The following is a 27,371-nucleotide window of genomic DNA, read 5'->3' on the forward strand; positions in this document are numbered from 1 at the left end:
AATTTCTCAGAAATTGATCTACACATTATTTAAAAAGAAAGAATAGAAGCAGAATTGTGAGGAATAGAAGAACAGGTCTGCTAAAACACAGAAAAATGCTGCTCCACATTGTGTCAAGGGATACAAAGTGATTCCCAACATATAATCAAGGCAACCTTCTCAACGCACCCGCTAAGAAACCCTGGTCATTTTTATTTATTTCCTTCCACCAAAGTTTTACAAAATAACTCCTTAAAGTAAAAGCAAAGGAGTAGGTTACTGCTGCGGATCAACAGCAAAAGTGTTATGAACTTTCTTGGATTTCCATTCATGGGCTGTTAATTCCCTATTTGGGGTTAGTTTTAAAAAGCGCCCTAATTGTTCTTTTCCAGAAACACACGGCAATCTTATTTCCAGAATATTCATTTCATCGTGAAATATTAATTTGTGCAATTTTAAGAGAATTACTCTGCCCTTTACTTCGTTGCAATACAAGCAGCTTTTTCTTAGCACATCTAGCATCAGAAACCCATCATGTACAGAACCGTCTTTGAATGCTGGCAGGTCCTCAGGAAGTGAAAAGGCAGCTCAGAATAGAGAAATGTCCCTGAAACTTTGTACCTTATCACAGATATGAATATTAGGCTTCATCCAAATAGAAGCAATGCTGCTTAATATTCTACAACCGCAACTTTTGCATTTCATTAGAACAGTAGAGGCATATAGTTGGGGGAAAATAAGCAATGCTTGGTGATTTCTAATTTTTTTTTTTTTTTAAAGCAAGCTACCTGAGCTACCTTTTAAATGCCACGTATGTACAAGTTTTGTTTTACTTTTGGGAAGAATTTACTTACTTAGTGCAAACATGTTATGGCTATTTCTTGTATAAAAATAAGTGCAGGAAAAAGATGTGACAGATATAAGAAGAAAGGAAAAGAGGAATTTAAAATATGCTGAAGTTCATCCACTACTGGGTAAACTTATGGTTAGGGCTTGGCCTCACTTCAAAATCTAGAATCAGTAATCCTAGAATTAAGATGTCTAGAAGTGTGCCATATCATGCTGTTCCAGAAACATAGTATAACAAAATCCAGTTGTTTTTTTAAACAAGCAAAATTTTTTAAATACCAGCAGCTGCAATTCAGGTTTCCAAGAGGTTTTCCAGGTTGCTTGGTATAATCTCTCAAAATGAAATATGATAAACCATTTAATATGAGGGTTTAAATATAATCCAGTACGGTCTACACCAGACATGTCAAACTCGCGACGTCACGTGACGTCGCGCGATGTCACATTGCCGGCAATGGGGTGGGCGCGGCTCTGGTATGGTGAAACTAACCCGCGGGCCGGCAGTTTGACACCCCTGGTCTACACAGTTTCAGAGTTAAATGTTAAAACTGTATATAAGAAAAACAGATGAACTGCAGCACAAATTCATTGCATTGCCACAGAATTTGATCTGATTTGTAAAATGCAAACCAGGATTAACAGTCACTACTTCTTACTGAATGATAATTATTTTCCAGCAAAGGTACATAAATTCATCCCAGGCTACATACTTTTCAGGTTCAGATGAAGCAAATCAGTCTTTACACACTAGGCTAGGGGCAATTCTGCATTTTATTATAGAAGACACCAAATTAGAATACTGCAACTGCATATATATTAGTTAATTTGGCTTCACTGTTAAGCATGGAACCAAAGACATTATAACTGCGTGATTACAATGGGTTGCCTAAGACCCCTCCATTCAGAGCAGGAAATGAAAGCCAACACCACCTTCTGCCAGAAGGGACAATAGGAGATGTAATTTTATTTGATTTTTTTTTCTCCTGAACCTGAATTTGCAATTTCCGCTTATATTCAAAGACCTCAACTCTCCAGAGCCCCTTCTCAAGAGACCACAACAAGCAATGAAGAAAAATGCCACCCGCCACCCCACATTCCATTAATAAGGAATTCTAGGATGTATCTGGAGTTGGGGGGGGGCAAAGAAGGGACCAAGGACTCGGTAACATTTAATTGAATGGAAGTTCAGCTATCAGTGAAATAAAAACCCTTTTTCCTGAATTTTACTGATAACTGCTCAAGCATAGAAATTCAGTTTTTCAGATTCTGCCAAATATCTGAAGGATTTTTGCGTTAACAGAGAGCTAGCCTTACTCTAGAATCAAGACTATCACATTTTGAGATGGTCTTCTTTACAAAGAAAATCCCTTTATTCTTTGTTTAAAAACATACCAAATACCTTTGTGAACAGTACAAAATTACCACAGAAGTTAGCATGTTATGCTTTGGTGGAGTGGAGTTTTTGAGAACTTTGTCTTCTACATCTGATAGTATTTTAGTCTGTTGGTATCTTCTATATTTATGTATTTAGAGTTCTCCAATACTGGCTGCATTTATCAATAATCTTAAAACCTTTCTGCAACAAATAGTTCTATTGTCTATGTGACTCAGGTCTACTCTCAAAATGTAGTTTCAGAAGGTTCTAACATGTAAAGAACAGAAAAATCCCCAACAAGGGTAAAATACATTTTTTCCATGTAGCTGCTATCTTTTTCAAAGAAAATATTTTTACTATGAAGCAAATCAAGAAACATCTCAATTATTAGCAATTTCATTGCTAGGAAAGTGAAAATGAGATAACAGTTATTAACTTCCAGCACTAAAATGAGGGTTGGGCACAAATAAATTCTATATAATTTTTGCCAGCATAAGCAAGTTATTCAAACACTTTTAAGTGTCTAAACTCCTCTACTGCAGCTCTGAAAAATCTTGCAAATGCTAATCATTTACGAGTTTTGTTTTGTTTTTTTTCCAACCGCACGAGAACAAACTCAGTTATATTTCCATGTTTCTGTTACCATGTTACTTGCCACTTTCAAGCACATACAGCTCTGGAGGCCAGTGCAGAACTGAGCTGCTTCTGTTTCATTTATTGATTAGCGTCAGCTCGAAAAGGGACTGCCATTCACCACCCCAACCAGGGTGGCTCTTCCATGAAACACAAGAAATATAGATATATATATACACGCCCATGCACACTCAAGGGGAGAGGGAACTGTTCTGCAAATGACAGTACTTGGAAACTAATGCCTTCAAAAAGAATAAAAACTTTAAAAAGTTAAAATATACATATATGTATATATTATTTGAAATGATGAAAATGAAGGATTCTGGAGTGTTACAAACGTAGGTGTTTAAGTCCATCTGTTCTAGGAAAGATGGATCCTTCCATTTAACCAATTGGCCACCTGCACTTTCAGGAAATAGTATAGCTGTAGTATAGCTTATGCTTCCCTCCCCCCTTTTTTTTTTTCTTCTGTAGAAAGAAAGTCAACCTATGTGTAGGATCTTCTTCGTTTGTTAATAATAGGTGATCTTGTGGTCTTCTCTCATACTATGTTTTTGGAAGAAGGTTTTTTAAATTTTCTAGCTTGATCGTCTCCTCTGCAGGTAAAGTTATTTGAGTAGCTCAACAGAGAACAAAACCAAAACAATAAAAAAAAAATCTGGATAACAGAAGATTAACTGCTGAAGTTCAAAGAAAGGGATGGACTGGCCCTTTCATATCTGAAGCAGCTTGTCTCTCAACTAGGTCTTGAGTTCCTCAGTTTTGTGTGTCCCGTGCATTAGGCAAAAGTTCTTAACTCTTTGTGCTCAGGTAAAGGGGCATTCTTCACAAGGGCTGTCAGACTGGCTTTCCCACTTCCGTGCTGGGCAGTTGCAGGTTCTTGTCTGTTTCGAGCAATTCATCCAATATATCCCTAGACAACAGAAACACATTAGAAACCAAACAGAATCTACACAGAGCAGCCAAGGCACATGATGTACACAAGATGGCACTTAAAGGAATGTTTTAAAAGATGTAATAGAGATTCTACACAATGCAGCATAATCTAGCTTCTTATGCTGTCACGGAGACGTTCATAAGGACAGTTGGGGAAAAAATGCAGGTTTATTTGTTTTCTGAATTAAAAACATAAACCCTTTGTTTCTCTCTTTCTCTATTACATGCACACTTTTATCTCATGACTTAAAATCTAGCTGGTCAGGCTTGGTATGAATTCTTTTTTTATTATTATTATTAAAAGTTTTATAGAAATTACAATATAAACCCCCATACCCACCCCAAAACCCCTCCCCCCTCCCCAGAGCTGAACACAGGGTTACAAATATAATAATCAAAATCTATCTAACATTAACCAACTATTTAAATAACCAAATCCATAATGCGCTTTAACTCCCCCTTAATGTAAATTTAAACAAATTAAAATTAAACACAACAGACCTATTCATAACCTAAATATTAAACAATACAATACTAATATTAAAAATAATATCATGTAATTAAAACTGACAAAAATTCCATTAAAATAAACTATTAATAATAACAATACTCTAAAATTTACTCATAACCCAAATGAAGCTTTTTAGTCCCATATTTATTTTGAATATAATCTATCCATCTTCTCCAGACCGAAATGTATCTTTCTTGTAATTGATCCTTCAAATAAGCAGAAATTTTAGCCATTTCTGCTAAATTTGACACTTTAAGCGTCCATTCTTCTATAGTAGGCAAGCAATCCTTCTTCCAAAATTGCGCTACCAATAATCTTGCAGCTGTTATAAGATTCAACATCAAATTCATTTCTTTAACATCCAAATCTTCCATAATACCTAACAAAAATAACTGTGGTGTAAACTTTATCTTTTTCTTAAAAATATTCCACCAAATCTTAATCCAAAATGCTTTTATGTCCCTACACGTTCACCAAATATGAAAATAAGTTGCATCTAAACTTCCACATCTCCAACATTTGGGCTGTAAATTAGGATACATACAGGACAGTTTTGAGGATCCAAATGCCACCTATAAAACAGGCTTGGTATGAATTCTTAATCAATGCCAATAGTCCTGACTGCAATACCCCATTCTGTGTGATGTCTCCAAATGACTACAGCTCCCTTCTCCTTTTATAACTTCTGCCAAGGCTCGGCTAATTCGAGTTGGAGACTCTGTTCGAGCCTCCTGGTACCTCTCCAGTGCCGTTCCCTAAAAGGTTCACATAGAACCCATCTCTCGTTTGAAGAACTATTTCTTGTTAACTTTTCTTAGAGGTCTTCATTCTGATATTTTTCCACAAGATGCACAAGCTGGAAATCTGAATAAAACCCATGACTCTACAGTATAGGTTTCAGTAATATCTTCTTTCATCCCATCTATTCAGGTCTTCACATAAATACGTGGAACAAGATGGCTATGTTAACAATACCCTCCCTGCAACAGCTGTAACATTCATATGGAAATGAAATAAAAACATCCAACCAGTAAATAATATAAATAATATTTACTTGTGCATATAGAAGAAGATGTAGCCACTCCGGTCTCTATCACTCTGGACAGAGGCCTCTTGAGTTCTTGATACTGCCAGGTCATTGTATGTGAACCAGGCCTGCTTGCGAATATCATATACATCACTAATATAGTGACCTTAAAAACAATGGAATAGACAAAAAGAATTATTTCTTTATTTATTCATTCATTCAATTGGTGTTCTGTCCATCTCAACAAATGAGTTTGAGAAGCGAACTACTTCAAAATATTTTTTAAAAATTCCTGTTAAAAATATAGAAATTAAAATACACAATAGCTGAGGAAGATATCACAACTGACAGTCAGTAAGATGGGGGGGGGGGGGAAGCTTCAACAATTGGGGCTCCAGGCCTGGCAGAGAATCAGGTCTTTAGGATCTTACAAAAGGCCAGCCATCCTAATTGCTGCAGGGAGACTGCTCCATGGGGCAGGTGCTATGGCAGAGAAGGCAGGCCTGTTGTAATATCCGGGCTTCTGATGTCTTTCATGCAGAAATATACAGACCGAAGTATCTAATAAGTGACATCTTATGCAGACAAATTTTATTATTTTAAATATGACTACTGTGATTCAACATCTTTTCATATGCCAGATTTATTGATGAATAAATATCAAATTGTTTAATGGCATCCCTCAATTTGTAAACTGGTATGGAAACTGTTTTTAATCATAATATTTGCTAATCGTTGGTTGTTTTTTATATTACAGTTCTATAGTGTTTATTGTAAATTGCCCAGAGTTATGTTTTATGAAATGGGCAGCTATGTAAATAGGATGAATGGAAGGATGGATGGATAAAAATCAAGCATAAAAAAATTAACATTTTTTTTTCTTCATCTTGAATTCTGGTTACCCGAAAAGCCCCCCCAAAACACAACTTAGAAAAACAATAAACAAAAGCTTTTTTCTTACCTGAGGAGGATGTATCTCCAATGTGACTGACAATACTAATGAGACGATATGAATTAGGAAGCTCTCCTGTCTGTGAAAGAATTCTATTGTTAGCTTTGGTTTATTTCTGAATATATCAGGCATTTAACTTTCTGAGAGACTTTATAAGAGCAAACGTAGGACACGCTGTATCAAACACTAGAATAATTCATTTCAAATTTGTAGTTAACTCAAATCAGGCGTTATAAAAAAATGTACTTTTTTTTTTTTTTTTTACAAAATCAGTTAAATACAGGTAGCCCTTGATTTACAACAGTTCATTTAGTGACCGTTCAAAGCTACAAGGCACTGAAAAAAGTGACTTATGACCGTTTTCACACTTATGACCGCTGCAGCATCTCCACAGTCATATGAACAAAATTCGGACATTTGACAACTGGTTCATATTTATGACAGTTGCAGTGTCCCAGGGTCATGTGATCAGCTTTTGTGACCTTCTGACAAGCAAAGTTAATGGGGAAGCCAGATTCACTTAACAACCATGTTACTAATTATTCACTTAACAACAGTGGCAAGAAAAGTTGTAAAATAGGGCAAAATTCACTTAACAAATGTTTCACTTAGCAACAGAAATTTTGGACTCAATTGTGATCATAAATCAAGAACTACCTGTAATTCTTCAAAGTGTGATCAACAAAATCCTTATCTCCAGGGTAGGCAACTTTGGCTCTTTTATGACTCATGGACTTCAACTCCCAGAATTCCTGAGCCAGCCGTGCTGAGGGGAAAGGGAGAGGTTTCCAAGCTGAACCATGCTGGCTCAGGAATTCTGGGAGTTGAAGTCCACGAGTCATAATAAAAGAGCCAAGGTTGCCTACCCCTGTCCTAGACTGAACTATGATCACAGACATCACTCAAAACAACTGTCACATTTTTCCTTAGTCCATACTACAGAAAAAATCTTTATTATTAGTTCACAAATACACTGCTCTTAAATACATATTATTTCCCATTGTGCGGTTAAAATACAGTGAGTGCTAAACTAGGAAGGACTCAATCTGTATCACCAATATTACTACTGAGCCAAAGATAGTCAGCTTGCTGTTCAGTAAATGAAGGGATTATTATACTTCAATCTCCTTCCTTGAGGGAAGACATCCAATATGAGAGCATAGGCACAAGGCAAACAAGCATCTTTGGACAAATATATTAAAGGGCTGTGCTACAAGAAGCAATTCAAAGGTCTTTGTACAAAAATAAAAACAGGATGGTGCCATCCACTTGTCACTGCCCCTTCACCTATTCAAAAGAAAGGCAGGTAATGATAACTCAACTGGTATGCAACTATGGCTCTCATCCCTCTTTTCAAGGTGTAACCCTGGCAAAAGTACATGGGTAGGAAAAAAAAAAAGGAAATATAAGAAGGTAAGAAACTGATCACATAATTTGATTGTTGTGAACCATCAGAATCATCGAGAATCAGGCAGCGCTCCATTTTAATAAAATGTTGTTGTCATTTCCTACCAGGTAACCAGTGTAAGAACACAACACTGGGAGGTAACCCTTGCAGAAAATGGACCTCAGAAATCAACTGGGATTTCCCAATGTGTTGTTTACCATTGCTCTACTCACATTATAGCAGCACCTCATGGTAGGAGGAAAGATGGAATAAGACAATCCTCTGCCAAAGCTCCATTTCCACCCCAGCCCCACCCCCACCTAGGTGTTGGTCCACCTAGGCCAGACCAGGAAACCAAATCCACAAGTTAAGACTGGAACTATGTTTTATTGATATGGGCTACAATAACAGGACCTTGAAAGCCTGTGATTTTCCTTCCATCCCTCTTGTACCAATGGAAGTCAGGGTAGAGCCCGTAGCCAGATGGCCAAAGCCAAGCTAGACGTATCCAGGCAAATTTAACTAGCTGATAAAAGTCACTTCATGTGTCCAATGAATATTTTCATGTTTTTCCCAATTTTTGTTCTCATGACTACAATTCTTTCAGTGTGAAAAACAGAACAGCCAAGGATGGATTTTCATAAACAAAGACTAACGTAGAACTCCCCGACATAGCAGGGACTGCACTGAACTTGTGAAAAGTACAATTTCTGCCAAACCAAGATTATTCTTTTTCCCCTCTCAGGAAGAATGAAACATGGCCAGGCTTTTCAGTTTGGGCATGAGGAAGACACATTTGCTGTTTCACTTTAGGACTTGTTTTCAGTCTGCCCTGAAGTAGGGATTTGAAACTGCATCTCCAAGGGCCAACATATGACCAACAATTCACTGTGGCTCACTGTTAGTCATCACTGCGAAAGATTAATAAAGATGACCCAGTGTGCCATATTATGCAGACTGAACTATCCAAGCCATAAAACCTTAGTTAAGCATTTGCCACCTGTAAAACATGCTAGTATTCTTCCCCTGGTTTCCCAGATCATCACCTCAGCATTTCTTTTCAGTTCCTCAGCTTCTGTTTCAGAGTACTCCATGTCTAGAAAATCCTCATTCCCAGAGTCATCATCAGAGCCAAGACTATCCAGGAGAGAGTTGTTAAACTCTAAACAGCATGAAAAGGATACTGTATAAGATTCCTGATGATGTGCATAAAACAGAGATGACAAAACTTTACAGTCCAGTGCATGATACACTGTCTCACTAGAAATGCAAAATATTTAACCTCTCTTTATTAAAGGAAATAATCTACTATATTAAATCTTCAGAGCCACAGTAAGCATTAAATGTATACTGGGTACAAAGTTAAGATTTTTTTAGAATGCAAACAGATCAGTTTAGGAGGGAAAAACTTTATTTCCAAAAATGCAGTTTTTAAATGTTTTTGCACTAACTTAAAAAGTAAGATGCTACCAAAGTAACACATAAACTGAATGCACTATTTGCATCAATGAAAAAAAATACAAGGTACAATACTGCAAGAAACAGAAAATGTATGCTCTGTTCTCATACAACATCTTAACATAAGAGAGTTTCAGTGAATTTTCATAGCAAAATGCATAAAATATTTTGAAAAAATTACAGCTCATCTCCCACTACTATATAAACTAGCTCTACACTGGAACCATGACTAACTCTTGCTAGTTTTTATAACTTGCTTTGCAGAACATCAACCCTAAGAAGAACACAAGGAAATTAAATCTACAGTTCATAGAACAATAAATCTTTTAGCCGAAATCTCTCATTCTCATTTTTCAGAAATTAGGAATCCGGGATAGATTTGCTTGCTTTTATCTCGCTTAGGGTTTATGAAATGGAGTTGAGCATGCTAACAAGACATAGTCAAATTGTGGTTAGGGAAATAAAACAGATTGGAGAAGAAGCCACTGAAAACTGCTGAGACTCTATATTCTGCTTGTTTACAGGGCTGCAGCACCATATCCACTTCACACTAATGGCTAAAACTTTTAACTATTTTTGTTTGTAGCTGCCCTATACAACATTTGATGTTAATCAAGAACTTTTTCCTATTCCGTTTTATGTGGCTTCATGAACATATGATATTACATACCACTGAAGTTGTATGTACCATTAGCTTCACAAAAGATAGAACCATTTAATCTTTTAAAATAAAAATGATGACACAGAGGTTTACTGAAATTAGAAAATTACATTCTGGGAATATTTGGGGGTTATGCAGCCACCTATGTCTACTTTTCAAGCAGAGAGGAATGGCTACATGTTGTGTACTCAGAGCCAATCATTAGAGTTTACTTGTCTTGCAAAAGCAAATTTCACTCTTTTCTCTGAACAATTAAACTGTGCTTTTAAAATATGTCCATTCTTCTGTTGTGTATCTCACCTTGTAGACTTAATTCAGTGGCACGTTTAAGATCATCATCCTCTTTCTGCTCCCGCGCCTCCTGCTGAGGTAGAGATTCAAGCTTAGTTCTCTAAGACACTTCCTGTTTTTTACAATTGCTCTATTTTTTCCTACCGATACTGCATGAGATTGGTACGCAACACAACAAGTCCCTAATCTCACCACATGCTCTCAGCAAGAATGTAAACTACTTCCCAACGAAGCCCAAGAACAAAAGTTTTCTCTATGTAGTGGAATGTATGGTATACTCAAATCTAGCTGAGGACACACACCTGAATAAACAGTATAGGAGGAACTGCCTTCATTTAGGAAAAAACTAGAATAGCAAAGGCTTGCAGACCCATGGCTTCTATAGGTTTAGGTGCCTCTTCTTTCACTGCCAAACAATAAATGGGCAAATACACTTGAAAGTTTTTTCTTCTTTCCTAGCCTAATCAGTTACAATTCACATATGCTTCCATCTCCATTTTGTTTCTTTATGCATTTGTAAATATTTATAAAAGTGTATATAAGAAATATTTTAAGTAACTAGTAATGAAATGAATATCTCAGAAGGGCTGTACTCTACTTTTTTTTTACGTACTGACAGACAGCTCCTGAGTATGCATAATGGGGCTTTCCAAGCAACACAGTGGTGCCTGAAGAGGCACCTGACATATTCCCATCCTTCTTTCCCATAAAAAAAGTTAGTTATTAACTGTTTGATTGTTGATACTTTTTTTTAAACAAACATTTATATTCTGCATTTATATGTTTAACAAACATTTATATTCTCTTTTGATTCTAGGCCTCTTGTAATTTAAAAGCAATAAAATCATAAGATCTGATCATAAAATCAATGAATTAAACAAATCTATTAAAAACTACAAGTAGTCTCTAACTTACAACCTCAATTCAGACTGTAACTTCCATCACTAAGCATTGTGATTGTTAAGTGACTCATCACATGATGACACCCAATTTTATTTACCTTTTTCCTGTGGTGGTTAAACCAATCTGGCTTCTCCCATTGACTCCCCCCCTTGTCAGAAGCTGGTGGGGAAGGCTGCAAATGGCGATCAGACCACCCCAGAATGCACTTAACAATTGTCTCGCTTAGCAACAGAAATTTTGGAATCAATTGAGGTCGTAAGAACTACCTGCATAAGAAAAATATTACAGAAGAGCATCTCTGATGGGCAGTGACCCCAGTGGACTGCCGAATCCAAATTTGCTAAAACTGATGTTTTTTTTTTTTTAAAAAGCATTAAATTCAGCAAGACCTAACTTGGCTAAAGGATTTCTATAAAAAACAAAACCTTGTTCATAAAAATAGATTTCTAAGTTTGCAATTATGAAACAAAATCACGCAGTGTCGTATTATGAAGTGAGGTGAATTTTTTTCCCTCCCTCCCTAGAGATACTGAGACAGTCACGTATCCTCATGAAAAGTGTACCGCTTCTTACTTGTTCTTGGAGACTCTGAGCCAGAGCCTGCTGTAATTCTTGCTCCTCCCTCTCCCTTTCCATATCATACTGTTGCAGCCAATCCACTTCCCCCTGGGTGCCTTCTGGAGTTTTGTTTTCCTTATTTTCATCGAAATCTTTAGTTGCCTTGGTAAAGTTGGCATAACCTAGGGAAACAAAATGGCGTCTTTAATTTTTTTTTGCAGGAATTGTGGGGGCTGCTAACTGAATGGCAACTGGGTAGGTTAAGGGTGAATAACCTTTCAGTGACCCCTGCTTTCAATAGAAATGTTTGTGAGGGTGACCACAGAAACCTACCACGCCTATGAACAAGAGTGTATTGTATGAGTGGGACTACTTTTTGTACGATGTGCGTATTTATATTCTCATATTAATGCGTATATCATCCTTACCTCATTAAAAAAAGAAAACTACCGTATTTTCCAGCGTATAAGACGACTGGGCGTTTAAGACGACCCCCAACTTTTCCAGTTAAAATATAGAGTTTGAGCGAGAGAGGGGGGGGGAGAGAAAACTTGATGAGTAATATGCCAAACCACATGTGTAAAGGAATAAAATAGAATACCCGTATTTTCCGGCGTATAAGACGACTGGGCGTATAAGACGACCCCCGACTTTTGAGAAGATTTTCAGGGTTTAGAAAGTCGTCTTATACGCCGGAAAATACGGTATGCTGACAAATTTCAGCAGAAAAAGAAAGAACTTGAGAACCTCATGCAGCCCTAGGACAACAGACCGCCTATTCCTGGACTAAATCTTTTTCATGCTATTCAGACCTCAAGAGCAAAAGGAACATATTAGTTTGTGATTATTTTGAGGAGAAAAGGATAAGGGGAGCGAGGAGAGAATTGCTTTTAGTACTTATTCAGTGTTTTCCGGTTAAGTCATTTGTGTAATTTAAGCGCTGAAACACCAGAAAATGATGGAAATCAGTATGTGAAAATTTTCCCCCATTATTGCTCTTGCCTTTCAAAATTGTGACATAACATTTTAAAAGAGATTCCTACAGTAAAAAAGACTGTTTTGCTTCATTTTCCAATTTTAGTTGTAATTTTATTAACAATTATGAACTGTATAATGAAATATGCTAGGCATAAACTTCACTGCACATTTTAAGATGCAAGGCATTATGACATAACTATTCAATCTTTTTTAAAATGCAGTTTAACACAAATAATTTTATAATAATAAAAATTGACTCAAAATAATTCTGTCTGACTTATCGGTGGCACAGCTCTTGCTTTTCTCCCTTCCCCAAATAAAGATGGGATTAAAATATAATAGTTGAAAAGGTAGACCCTCCTCACTCCAACTCTTAATATCTACCTTGTAACTCTAAACATGAGCTGAAATTAAAGCACTAAAATGAGATGTTTACTCAACAGAATTTCAGAAGAGGGATTTTGAGGCAAAAAAAAAAAAGGATGAAAATCAAAGTAGGGATGGGGGAAGAGATGTTTGGGATTGTTTTGATTTCTATTCTATTGCCCTCATCTCCCACCTCCAAAATAACAATAAGGCAAACAAAAACCAGAATGAGCCTGTCCATTCTGTAATGTCACCAAGTCAACAGATGGTTTTCTGTGTACCTACTGGAGAGCCAGAAATATGAAGAGAACAGCTGTGTTGCTCATCATCCCACTCCATATACTGTCACACTCAAATTCTAGCCTTTTATTGCTCTTCCCCTCTTACCAGATTCTGCAGCAGCTTTGGGCTTATCAGCGTCCTTAAGTTCCATATTATCTGGAAGCTCTTGCATCTCATCATCTCCAAAGCCAGTATCTGGACTATTTGTTGGCTTATCTTCATCATGGCTTGACAGCGATGCTTCACGTTTACTAATCTCCAGGACGGCTGCTAGAAGTTCATCTTCACTCATTGTTTCAAGCCCACTATTTACTGAATCTGGAGACTTGGGATTTTCTGTTTTATTTTTCTTTGAGCTCTGCAAATGAATAAAAGGCAAAATTCAATGAGATCCATTCTCTCTCAGGATACTACAGCAATCACCATAGTAAAATGAATATACATAAAACATAAAAATGAAACAGACATTCTGAATATGTAACCATAATTCAACACTGCATCGATGTACAGAATTGTTCTGACATCGTCAGAGAAAAGTCTGACTTTGAGTGCTAAAGATACTTAAGCTATACTAACTAACTTACTAACTAACTACATACGTACGTACATACATATATACATACATACATACAAGTATCAAAATCTTCAGCCTGGCTCTTCTTAAGGATATCCTTGTATACCTGTCATATCATCTGCAGCCACTAGAGGCCACTCTTAAAAGTAAAAACAACAGTTATATAAACTTCATGAATGAGTTATATTCCAGAGAGTGTTCATAAGTGTGATTTGTATGCAAGTCCAACAAAAATCAAAGATATGTGCGGTGCATTTCTTGCTTCACATGGGTGGCATGCCAGTGGGTTTTGGGTGGTGGCAGGAGGGGGTTGGTTTCTAGCGCACTGCATGCAGCATGCTGGAAGCTCACCCTTTCCTGCCTTTTCCCACTATGGCAGAGGGTTCACTGGGCCCATCATGCTTTGCTGCAAAGCTGTTGCTTGTCTGGAATGAGAACTGTGCTGTGCCTGGCTGCAACTCCAGCTAACAGGGTGCTGGGGATTAGGAGAGGATAGGAGGGGACTGATTTCTGGCATTTCACATATGTATAACAGTGCAACAGAATCTGGCTATTTCCTGCCTTCTTCTGACTTCCTGGAGCAGGCAGGTTTATTTGTACATTATTGGCAAACACTCACAACCCAAAAGTTTGTTAATAATGTTGTATGTAATTGCCACAAAAAAGTTATATGGTCACAATGCATTCTACCAAGCCCTTTTTCTTACTTTCTCAAGCTCCTCTTGCTGCTGCTGTTCCCTGCTCTGGAAATCACACTGTTTCTGACTGTTTGCAACAGGACGTTTTAGGGGTTCTTCTTCACTGTCTGAATCCAAAGAATTTAAAATTTGACCTTTATTCTTGAATGAGTATTTTCTGAAAAAGAAACAAAGAACTTTTAATTCACCATTTTTAAAAAAAAGCCTTTTAATGATGCTGATTAATATCGATGTACAAAATTATTCACAGCATAGCTAGGCTGATGACAAACTATAATTCCAGGACTATAGTAGAAGGATTTATTCAAACAGTAACCCTCTGCAAAATCTTTTACTACCTCAATCTAACATTTAGAAAATTCTTTATAACACAAACATTAATATTCCTGGGTTTCTAGAGGAGAAAAAATTGAATTGGTAGAAACAATGTTTCTTTTTTTACAAGAGATACAGTACATTGTATAATAGACCAGTATATATGAACTGGGCCATGTATACAGTATATTAAGTAGAATTTTTCATGCAAAACTTCATTTCATGGTAGAATATGTAATGCTCTCATTAAATATTTAATATACTTTTAAATATTAATAATAATAATAAAGGTGGAAGGGACCTTAAACTTAAACATATTAAACTTGTATTCACTATATTTTTCTCAGTTCTGATAAAGGAAAACAAGTATGTTCCCATAAAGCTACCATGTGATCTATCCAGAGTAATTAGTGCCTTAACAATGCATTACCTTAGTAAAAGCTTTGCCCAATCAGACTAAAGATAGTCTTTGCTTAATGACCCTGCTTAATTCAGCAACCATTGGAAGTTAAAAAAAAATGATGTTAACAATATAAAATAATGCACCAAATTTTCTAAAATAGAGGGCAAATATTTAGTGCAAAATCAATTTCTAAAGACTTAATTTTGGTCTTTTTTCCAGATACCTCAAAACCACGCTACTCACCGACAAGGTGTAGAAGTCGTTACAGAGCAGGAATTCACCATCTGGGACACTTTCAATGGCCGAGAACTGATTTTAAAAAAAAGCAGTGTTTATTTCTGAAAACTATCACATATAGCCATTTTAATGGGGATCCAAGTTCACGCTATGGTTTGAAGAAACCATGACCAGCAGTCTTTGGATTAACTATCACAGCTGGCACATAATTTATGGAAGCCTTTTAAATCTGAGTTCGTTACAATGTTGTTTCATAGACCAGCATCACAACATCTCACTTTTTCCGAACAGGCACCCTTAATCTTAATCATTTAGAAAAATCCAGATTCTCTGGACTTTTGTCCATTATTTCAGGGGTAACATCTCAATGTAAATTGAATCTGTTGTATCCAAAGACCATTGAACAAAGACCAATGATCAAATTTCACTGTAACAAAAATAAAACAATCTATAAATACTATTAGCAGAATAAGTGGAAGAAACTCACATGGCTAATTGTGCACTCCATCCAAGACTGAGTGGGGGCCTTGTGTTTTCTATACAGTGTGACTGCAGCGTCAAAAATCTTGGAATAACCACTTGCTGTCCTACTTTGTGATTGAGGGAAAGCACCACATTGAAGCTGTACCGTTTCAGATGAAGTATTAAAACCCTTTAAGAGACAAGAAGGAATGGAAACGTATAAATTGTTTGCTATGTAGAAACAACTATTGTCTTTAGTAATACTTAAAAACTATAGGCTCTCGCTCCTATCAGCTACTTACACAATTATTCACTCTTAACATAAATGCTGGAGATGGATTGAAGGGTTTTTTTTGTTCCAAAGTATAGAATCAGAGCGAAATTCCATCCTACCTCCAGCCACGACCATTTTCCTTCTGCAGTGTTCCCTCATCCTAGAACAACCTTCCTCCTCACTATTCCACAGAGTTCGAGAATCCTCTAGAGCAGTAGTGGTGAATCTATGGCAAACGTGCCAGAGGCGGCACTCAGAGCCCTCTCTGTAGGTATGCACACCATCGCCCCAGCCCCGCCTCTTCCCGCGGCTCCCTCTTCACCAGCAGCCCCTCCGGAGGACAGTCGCCCCCAGGCGTGGCCCACACAGAGAAGCGCAGCCAAGGACATGGCGGCCAGAAAGCAGGGACAAGACTTTGTCCTCGCGCACAGATGATGCTGTGGGGGGGGGCAGGTGGAGGGCGTGGCCGCCATGGTGCTGCAGGGCCGCCTGGGTGATCTGCCGCGGTGGGCAATGGAGGTGGTGGATGGCCCTGCGGGCGGGCGGGGGCAGGTTTTGGGCACTCGGTCTCTAAAAGGTTCGCCATCACTGCTCTAGAGCAAGTATTAGGGAATGAGGAGTCTGCAGAAGGAATAGGAACTTAGCAAAATCCTTACAACTACAGGAAACAGATTTGGGGTCCAACCTATCATTCTACACCTAGTAATCAATGTAAATATGTTTCTGCTATTGTGCCAGTTTTTAACAAAAATAAATTTGCTTTTAAAATTTGATGGAAGCATTGTCAAGATGCTTTACTAAACTTCTAATTTCCAAGAATGACATTCTGTTCAGAATTTAAATTCATGCAATTCAGTTATTCTAGAACCGATACCAAACAATTGTTTTTTCCCTAAATATTTTTATCTCATAGATCCTAAAAGTTGCCAGTATTTTGACCTTACTTTTGTACCAAGTTCATAAACCTACCTGGGAAACCGACTGAATTTGTGTGTCACAAGAGCAGATTTTCCGCTGCACTTCTCACAGGAGTATTCGATTTCCTCTGCCTAAGAGACACAACATGTGCAAGAATTGTAATCTGATAAAAAAATTATTTAAAATCAAGTGTCTTCTTTTCTCTCCTCAGTTTGGTGGGAGTGCTTATTCTCATTAAAACAGGACTAAAAAAAAACCTGTTCTGGTACTCCTCCCTCCAAACAATTGTATTTATTTACACTTAAGGATAGACAATCATTCATTACAATCACCCCTCACATCAAATATCCATGAAAAAATACATTGTAGAGAACAAGAAACATCAACTAATTTGTTTTTGAAATTAATCCAGTTAAAGTTATCGCCAAAGTTACATGATTCCTATACAGAATTAATACCTTCAAGATTTATTTATTTTTTTTACCATGAAAGATTCTCCCCACCCACTCTATTCCCAAAAGAGTCCATGAAGAAACTTGAAACAGGGTCATGTAACTTTACTCTAACATATTTCCATAAGATCACTCCTCAACATATAATCGAGTTGCATTCAACTTGCAATTTAAAAAATGTACAGTAGAAATAATATTCAGAAAACTTTTACAAAAATAAGTGAAATTTAAGATAATAATAAATCGTAGGAGATATATATACCCGGAAAAAGAGGTCCAAAGAATCTTGAATTGATCGAGAAGGAAGCAGTTTTTTCCTTCGTGGCAAGTCAATGGAGAGATCATTAAATTGTTCCCGCCTGGTGACAGTTTCACCACACCTGCATAGAAAAGTTTTACTTCATTTAGTTTGCCAAGTTTTTAATACCATACACAGATAACATTTTAGCACAAATTAGAATGCAACATCTTTTAGTCCAGCTGGGTCATTTTTCTTTGCCATTTGTCTCTTCTCAGAATACTTTTCCAGATGCTCTAGAGCAGACATGTCAAACACAAGGCCCGGGGGCCGGATGCGGCCCGCAAAGTGGTTTCATGTGGCCCGCGAAGCCATCCTGGAAACAGTGAGGGAACGACCCCCTCTGTCTTGGCCCTGGCCCAGGCCGGCCGGGAGCCAATGTACAATTTTGTGGTGGCCATCTTGGCACTTGCCCAAGTAGACCATGCCTTGGCACTTGCCCTGGTCCCACCCCCTTCTGCCAGGGACCCTCAGATCTGTCCCACTCCTGCCCAGGCCCCCACAGGCACCCTTGACGCCAATGATGTAGAACTGGCCACGCCCACCCAGTAGGCCACACCCACTCCATCCACGCTCACCCAGTAGGCTACACCCATTCTGGCCACACCCACCCAGCCCCCCAAGGGCAACCGCAATGCTGATGCGGCCCTCAGTGAAATTGAGTTTGACACCCCTGCTCTAGAGGTTTCCATAACTTTCTGTAACAGATTTTTGTGGATGGGATATGGGTAGGCTAAAAAAAACAAACAGCCAAAATTGTTCCCATACTTCTTTATTGTGAGAGCATTTGCTGAATGAAAAGCTGTGCCATAAGAGGAATGGGACTACTGATTCCTCATAAGAGTTCAAATGTTCTTAAGTAAGAAGTATACAATATTAACATACTTTCCCTGACCTGCTGAAATCTTCCGTACCATATGTTGGCACCTGTGTTCTTCCAGGTGTTTCTGAATTACAAACCCCAAGATCTCATTAATTGCAAGCTGAGATTCAAAGCCAATAGTTGGAAACACTTGTCTAGATAAATTAAAATATGCCCACTTTTGACTATTTTTAACATCTTTGGGAAAATATGTAAGGCCTCCTGAATTTCAACTAAAGCAGGAATTTGAATAGGATGTTTACCTTTTTCCAAACTATGCTAGCAGCGCTCGGTGAATGATGCTTATTTACATTAGAATCATCCATTATTTAAATTGCTTCAGAAGGCAGACCTTGTGTGTATTAACATCAAACTCCATGAGAATGATGTGAGGAAAGGGAAGCGATCAGAATGTGGGGGGGAAAAAAGATCTCTTTAAAGACTTACATTTTACATATGATTGAATGCTGAACTTCAAATTCTAGATTTGCAATTACTGGACATGTATAAACTTTAGTGGCTGAAAAGTCATCAGATATGCGTCCGGACAAGTTGTCTTCACCAGAAATAGGCTCACTCTTCCAAGTTTTGTTCAGCTTCTCCATGTCCTCCTTCAACTGATCCAAGCACTGGCTTAAGAATTCATGAGCATCCTAAAATCATCAGTATGTTTCTTAAAAGTACAGCTTTAACATCCCCTCAACATATTTATAAACAATATAGATTCAATAGTATGGTATAAATTATTTAAAGCTGGTTCTGTATACTAGAACCACTGCAGATAATCCTCATTTAGTGATTACAAACTTGATCATTAAGTAAAACAGTAGTTAAGTAAAACACTACAATATTATGATCTTACTTCAGTTTTCCTTTGCTTGTGAAGTCATAAATGTGAGGATTGGTTGCAAAGTTACTTTTTCATTACGGACATTTGCTAAGCAAGGAAGCTGCTAATAAATGAGAACTACCTCTAATTCAACTAAAATTGGCAACACTGGGATTCATTGTAAAGAATCATTATATTTATAATATCATTTCCTTTAAATTACATGCTTACATTTTTCTTCTTCAAATGGCAAAATACACACCAAGATATAAAAAGTAAAGTTCAAGAAGTAATTTCTGGACAGTGTACCAGAACCCCGCACTCATTCCAGTATCTGCTACATCTTAATTGTTCCACCTTATCTCACCAACAACTCATTTCATAGACTGTCTAGAACAGGGGTAGGCAACCTTGGCTCTTTTATGACTCATGGACTTCAACTCGCAGAATTTTATGACAAGTCATAAAAGAGCCAAGGTTGCCTACCCCTGGTCTAGAACAACTCTTAAGTTATTCTCAATCATACTTTTGTTAAATTTGGCTAAATGCAAATAAAACTCATTAAAAAAAGCAGCTATGAAGTTTCCTTGTGAATTGAACAGATAATGCAATCAGTTAGGTTCTATTATGCAGAGAGAAATATCTCAAAAGTTCCTCAATTATAACTGGGTGTGTTTGTGTGCAATATCAATACTATTTTAAGCCCTAGGCAGAATTCCCTCCCTTTTAAAATCCTTATGCAAGGGACAGCGTAACAGACAATGAATGGTATATTCTCCACAAATATAACCATATTGTAAAAATATTGTTCCAAAGGATTGTCAGAGTACTAGTCTGTTACCAGAGCAGAGGGCATGGTTTGAAACTTTAGTTCAGAGCAAAGGCAACATAGTTGAGGAAAAGAGAGAAAATGAAAATAGGCTATTCTCCTTTACTGAACAATAACATTTCAAGAAATGATACTCAGCTATCAGCTTTATCTTCACTCAAATAATAATTGTAAATGTAATCTATTCTGGTAAAAACAAAAATGCTTCTATTATGAGATTCCCCTTCTTCTCCAATGCTGCATCTATCCAATATCACCCAAGTATCTAATCCAAGGTCATTATGGAGGCCAACATCTTAACTATTATTCAAGCTGTGTATCTAATATGAACATCAGCTATGATAAATGTTAGCCACAGTTCTATCTTGGAGGAAAAGCTGCAGGTATACAGTGAAGATCAAGATTCCATAGAAGGCAGATAATGAATAGTTTACCAATTAACAGCTAAAAACCCATATGTTTGTCCAGACCTTCCAAGATAGCTTTTTAACCTCCTGGGACATTCCTTGTAGCAGCAATAAGGTCAGCAGAACTGAGTGTGAAACAACTGAGTTTATCTATGTCAATAGATTTCAGGCTATCTTAGAAGGTCTGAACAAACAACAATTTTCAACATTATAATACTGAACTTATCAATTCTGGAACCTTCATCTACATAACCACCTAGTCTTCTCCTCCCTATTCCCTCCCTCCATGTATTTAAATCCTAGATATCCTAGTTAAGCCACTCACATATCTGATGAAGCTCATGAAAGCTGATGCCATATGATAAAAGCTGCTACCAGACTCCAATTTTGAGTTACATAGATTAACACAGCTCTCTCTAGCACTGATTGTGTTAACTAGATTGGATAATGAAACTCTCCAAGAAAACAACTAAGCTCAGAGAGCACCAAAGAGCCCTCGTTTCAACCCTGAGCTACAAATATTCTCCTTTATTGGTACAGCTCTCTTCTTGCAAAGTTCTTAGTAGGGATATTCTAATAATTTTCTCAGAAATTTATTCAGATGTCTTAACTTTTCTAGATTTTCTACCCTATACAGTGTTGGAGTAATACTCTTGGCTGAAAAAAAAAAGGTTAATAAAACGATCAACTAACTGGTCACATTTACAACAGGTAATAGGGGTAACTGTTTTACAACTCTAATTTTATAGCTACAAGCGAGCTATCCAAGAAAGATTTACATCAAAAATCAAGCCCCAAGGATGGCCATCTAACAACTGTGTATATATTTTTTCTGGCTCTTTTCCCAAAAAAGATTACTTTAATTTGGGGTACTTTTATGAAACAGCTTTTATATAAACACTATGTAACAAGGGACAAAGCTCATAAAGTAGCTCAAACTACTGGCTACAGTTACTTCAATGTATGATACTTACATTTTGCATATAGCCAGAGAATCTCTCTGCTGTAGCTGAAATTGAATTTTTCACCTTTTTGAGTAGTTCTTTCTTTACTTCAGGGCTACATGCATCTTTTTTGGCAAGTAAATTGGTAAACCGTCTAGAAAAAATACATGACAATGTTTTCACAAAAAGCATGTTGGGGTTACCGGACATCTGGCAATTTTGTCCTCATGTCCTCTGACAGGCAGTGCCTTAAAATCAAATATTGTGGATTTTGAAGTTATATGCAAGCTGTCTGTTCCTGAGCACTTTTCTCCCACATTCCTTAATGAATGCTAACCACAAGTTAACAAGCTCAGCTTTGTGACCTTAATCAGGTGATTAGCACCCTCTGGCTGGATTCTACTACCACCTGAAATTGACAGGATCTTAATCAGTCACCCACTGAAGATTTTTGCCTCCTAACCCACGTTGTCACATTCTTCCATTGAAAAGCTAGTCTTTCTGATGCTGGAAAAAATAATTGCATGTAGGCCTAAGAACTTTCATTTCTACACTCCTTCGAATTTTTGGCATGGAGTTAAACAGCATATCCTCCTTCATTCCTCTTTGTCTTCTTTTTTATTGATCATGTCCTCCTTTGCCTAGTAACATATTTGATAACCCTAAGCAATGTTTAATCATAAAAATATCCTCCAAATTCCATTACTTTTGCTTCCTATCTTCCCCTGAAAATGTGATCTTATCAAAGCAGCATGCAAACACGTTGAAAGGCAAATAATTTTTGCTCCCCATTATTTTGCCAGTATTCAAAACGCTATTTTTGTAAGATGCAATATGCTTAATAGAACTAGAACATGAAAATATATGGAAGACTGAAAACAAGTAATACACCAACAAAAGCTCAACATTCTGTTCTTGATTGATACCATCCTTAACATCCAAGGAATTCCCTTTATAGATTTTCCAATGTTTAGTTTTAAAGTCAAAAAGCAGCAGGGATTTCATAGCAAAACAAACTGATTTCAGGAAATCTAACATTTTCCCTTTGAAGCATTATTAAAAAAAATGTTTTAAAAGTTGAAATAGGAACGTTTCAAGGAATTTCGCAATACTGAATGATAGACATTCTTGTATTTTCATCTCATTTTGAACCTCTATTTTATTTGTGGAGCTGGATTACATATGAAAGAAATATATTTCTATTTACTTTCACAATTGTCAAATTATATTTCCAGGAAAGACAATGTAGATTTATGCATTTTAACAAAGTTATACATTGCATAAACCATTTGGATGCTTCTTTTGAAATAATATTCATAAAAATATTTATTCCCCAAGCTGATGCTTACCTGATCAATGCATTGAATGGAACTTTTTTCCATGGGATACTTTGCTTCAAAAGATCATTAGCAAATGACTGAATTGAAAATAAAGACTGTAAAATAGCATTCATGTAACAAGTATTTCCTAAATTTGTAAATCTGTGGAGAACAAGACAATATGACCGAATTAAAATACTGGCAGCATAAATATGATTTGTTACACAGATTACATCGTGGTTTCTTAGAAAAATCTGCAAAGGGTTACCTAAACAACAACAGCAGGCTAGACAACACACTGAGGAAATGTTAAATAAACCTTCCTTTAAGACACAGCTGAGTGGTCCCTGGGACAGCAAACAAAGATCACTGAATAGTGTAGCTCGGGAGTCCCCAACTGGCAGATCATGGCCCACTGCCTGGCCTTCAGCCCTTCAGAACTGGGCTGCAAAAGTGGCCGAGCGCATACAAGTGAGCTTCCTAACCCTACCACTGTTTGCACAAATGGAGCTGCACATGCATGTGCACCACTCACACAGAACCATCCCCTCTCCCCTGGCCGGTCCATAAAGCCAGAAAGATTGGGGAACTCTGCTGTAGATGACTGGAATACAGTACTGTCAGCAGCAAAGCTGCAGTGGGAGAAGCAGAAAAGCAGGTATTCTGGAGCAGACCTTGAAACAGCCAGGTCTAAAATTTTCACATTGCTCACCCAGAACTTGGAGAAAGAGGGATAGCAGGAAGATATATAAAGAGAAAATTAAATAGAAAAGAGCTAACAAAAAGTGAGGAGGGGGAAAATCTATCTGACACTGACTAGTGGGTCATTGCCTAGCTATCCTAATTACAAATATTTACATTTATTTGTTCGTTTGTTTGTTTTAGAAAAAAGGAAAACTCATTTGAGAAGACATTATAATTCTAACAGTGTATTTATGCATAAGTGTGGTCCTTTCCTACTCATTATCTTAACATACCATATCATTATGGTTTATACATAACAAAAAGGAAAACAAAAAGCACTTCCTAAAACAAAGTACTAAAGAAAGGATAACACACAAAAAAAACTGATTACAGAAAATGCCGAGAAATCTTAAGTGAGTTTCTATTTCCTCCATAGTTAATTTAGCACATTTATACACAAAAAGAGATGCTTAAAGTACAACAACCAACCCTTGTAACTGTTGCTGTGGATGAGTGGTAAGGGGCACTCGAGGCTTGTTCCATCCCGTGTAATCCTGATTAGATCTCAGTCTTTTGACAGAAAGAGGGGCTGGCTGAGAGAGAAAGCCTAAGCTTCTTTTGGCAGAAGGATTCAATACATTAGACCTATAAAACAAGAGGGATAAAATCCATTTCAAAGATGACAAAACTTATTACTACAATTATGGTTAGATTATGTGGTTAGACAAGCAAAGATGACACTTACTTAGAGAAATATCAAAGCATAAAAAGAAAAATATTGTACTTATCTTAAAGATAAATTAGTTTTATTTTCATCCAGATAATTTAACTGTAACAGGGGCCATCTTCAAATGTCAAGAATAAAATGAGGAAAGCATATAAAGGTTTTTTTTAATCTAATAATTCTTGGTTGGGAGTGACACAGTTTTGAAATCAGTATTGTAAGTTCCTCATATAAAGCAGCCACAGATTTTTCAGGTATGCTCAACTAAGAGCTAATAACATTATAAGGACACCTTTTTAAATTTGATATATAAAAATAAATAAAACAGGTTAAACTGAATCTAGCAAGATGGAATAGCCATTTGTGCAGAAATTGCTGAGTTCTCTTAGGTGCAACTGTATTTCTGGATGGGACGACATTGTTCCTGAATGAACAGGTCTATGACTTGGGAATCAAAGACTCCAACTACTGTTAAATGCATAGGTAGATGCCCTGGTGTTTGTCTTGCTTCTGCCCTACCTGAAGCAAAAGGACATGGTGACAATGATTTATATCCCATCACCACCTGTGGGTTCTATTGCACTAAGCCGTACACAGGACTGCTTTGAACATTATCTGGAAAATTCAATTGGTAGAAAATGAAACTGTCCCTGCTGGAGAATAAAGGTAAGAGTTGCCTCAGGCAAGTGACACTGATGTTGTGAATGCTGTATCTGTTATCAATAGGTTTCCAAATTAATTAAACATGCTGGTTTTAATTTTTAAAGTCCTATATGGCTTGGCACCAAAGTACCTTTAAGACATTCTTCTGATAGGACTTATTTATCCTCTAGGCTCATTTCAGGTGTGGAAGCTTAGGATACCACACAGCAAAAACTGGTTAAATGGTTCCTGGCAGGTCTAAATATCCAAATAAAGCCTTCTTCAAATTGCCTTTGATTCCTGGTGTCTATCTAAAGCTAACCATGTTGTTTTGACAGATCCAATATAGAAAAGATCTGCTATTGTGTTTTCCAGTCTGGCCTACAACCCTCATTAGCCCCTTAAGGCAGTGGTGGCGAACCTATGGCACGGGTGCCAGAGGCGGCACTCAGAGCCCTCTCTGTGGGCACGCGCGCCGTCATCCCAGTCCTAGGCCTTCAGCTGGGTTTTATAAAACCTTTTCGCTTTAGGCCTCCGCCGCCGTGTACAAAAAAAAAAAAAGGTTTAATCAGTCAATTTCAACTTCTCGCAGGGGAAAAAAAAGATCTTGCAAAGTTGCAATTGATTGATTGAACTTTTTAGTCCACCCAATCTGCTGTTACCACCGCAGCCACGCCCATCCAATGGGCCACGCCCACCCAGCACCCCACGATGCATAAGTGGGTTTTGGGTTGCAGTTTGGGCACTCGGTCTCTAAAAGGTTCGCCATCACTGCCTTAAGGGATACTAGGCCAACAATATTTAGCTTCTTGCTGGCAGCTGCTGAGACTGCATATTTGTAACTAGTCTTTTATACAATATTTAGAATGGCTTTAAGTGTCCTAAACTAATTAAATCACCTCATTTCCGGACACAAAGAAATGAAAAATATTCATTTTGGCATGATTATCTTAGCAGTAATATAAGGTGATTTCACAGAACACATATCGATTATTTGATGTATACAGAATTCTTACTATAAAACATTTTAAAGGAGAGTAACTATTTTTGATACCTACCTGTCCAAATTAGAATTACTAGCTGAATAATCCTTTGTAGAAGATCTGCTACCGTAAAATGAAGATGACTGTAAAGGCAAAACCCCTGGAAAGGAGACAGATACAACTTTTTGTAAAAACTGACTTAACAGGCCAGCAATATCATACACACAAATATTCAGTAATTCAAATGAGATTCAGAATGTATCAAGTTCTATCAAAAGTCTGATATGTCTCTTGAAATTTTGGACTGAGTGTATTTGCTAAGCAAAGCGGAGACAGCTCTCAACAAAACTGAAATACTGGGAATTGATTTTACAAACACCTTATTTCTCAAAATTCTAATCTCTGGCCAGCAGTATCATTTTTAATCCCCGTTTCCTTCAACTAATTATCATGTTGCGTATCAGCTTTATTAGAATTTATTACCTGGTCATTTATTTCGGGCAGTAGGATCATATTAAGCAATAAGGTGCATTCAGATAAGAAATGTGTTAAATATTTTACATGCAACATCTTTAAAACCTGTCTAAGGCAGAACATTCATATTATATGTTACAGTATGGTTTTTCAAACTGGGTTCATGGTTCTACAAGCACTTGATGGGATTTTGTGGGAAACAATGAGGTAAAAGGTTCAGTTGAGCAGGGCCAATTTTTAATTGACAGAACTTTGCCTCTTGATCAGGGATTCTGAGAATGTATATATTTTTAAATAACAGTTTATGTGGCCTGAAAAAATTTGAAAATCCCTGTGTTAGAGTAGACTTGGAGAATATTTTCCTGATTTGAAAGCTGGAGTCAAATAGCAAAGGCATGCTCTCTTCAACTTGCATCATTTATTAAGTACTTATTCTGTGAGTCCACTTTCTATAAAATGGCTGTCTTAATTTTCAATGAAAGTATTATGTAGCGTGAAAAAACATTAAAACTAAAACCTCCAAAATTTCTATTTAGGTACAGAATGCTTGATTCAGGATTAACTATTGAGGTGAAGGTAGGGACATTTACTGTTTACTAAGACCATTTCTTATTAAAATTGAGAACCAAAAATAATTTGCCATTGATATGAACCAATTATAACCAATTGTTATAATCATTATAGTTTATATGCCATCTGATTCCCAGTGACTCTGGGTGCTTGTAAAAAAACAACCCCAACTTGGGCCTTTATATTCTGACCTAATATATATGGTTACATTTTATTTTCTGCCAATTTTATAACTAGTAAAGCAAATCCAAAATAATTCTGCAATGTTTTAAAATTAATTTTTAGAAAACCTACAAAACACTATCAAAAACAGTGCCATTTCTTTAC

General features: G+C 37.0%; 1 protein-coding gene across 1 annotated transcript in view; it reads right to left on the reverse strand.

Annotated features, from left to right (window-relative positions):
* Positions 1–2,176: 2,176 nt before the first annotated feature.
* The window catches only part of USP37 (ubiquitin specific peptidase 37), a 35,708-nt gene continuing 10,513 nt past the window's right edge, over positions 2,177–27,371 (reverse strand). Inside the window, exons 7-23 of the mRNA XM_015820473.1 lie at positions 26,076–26,160; positions 24,141–24,296; positions 22,998–23,129; positions 21,679–21,802; positions 19,087–19,292; positions 17,742–17,859; positions 17,079–17,158; positions 15,861–16,025; positions 15,380–15,445; positions 14,428–14,575; positions 13,252–13,504; positions 11,536–11,702; positions 10,069–10,129; positions 8,696–8,811; positions 6,272–6,341; positions 5,338–5,476; positions 2,177–3,749 (exon numbers count right to left, since the gene is read on the reverse strand). Of these exons, the coding sequence (XP_015675959.1) occupies positions 3,674–3,749; positions 5,338–5,476; positions 6,272–6,341; positions 8,696–8,811; positions 10,069–10,129; positions 11,536–11,702; positions 13,252–13,504; positions 14,428–14,575; positions 15,380–15,445; positions 15,861–16,025; positions 17,079–17,158; positions 17,742–17,859; positions 19,087–19,292; positions 21,679–21,802; positions 22,998–23,129; positions 24,141–24,296; positions 26,076–26,160 (2,162 nt within the window). The 3' untranslated portion in view covers positions 2,177–3,673. The remainder of the gene's footprint in view (positions 3,750–5,337; positions 5,477–6,271; positions 6,342–8,695; positions 8,812–10,068; positions 10,130–11,535; positions 11,703–13,251; positions 13,505–14,427; positions 14,576–15,379; positions 15,446–15,860; positions 16,026–17,078; positions 17,159–17,741; positions 17,860–19,086; positions 19,293–21,678; positions 21,803–22,997; positions 23,130–24,140; positions 24,297–26,075; positions 26,161–27,371) is intronic.

The sequence above is a fragment of the Protobothrops mucrosquamatus genome, unplaced genomic scaffold, assembly GCF_001527695.2.
Source record: "Protobothrops mucrosquamatus isolate PMUCROS unplaced genomic scaffold, P.Mucros_1.0 scaffold1133, whole genome shotgun sequence".
Taxonomy (NCBI): Eukaryota; Metazoa; Chordata; class Lepidosauria; order Squamata; family Viperidae; genus Protobothrops; species Protobothrops mucrosquamatus.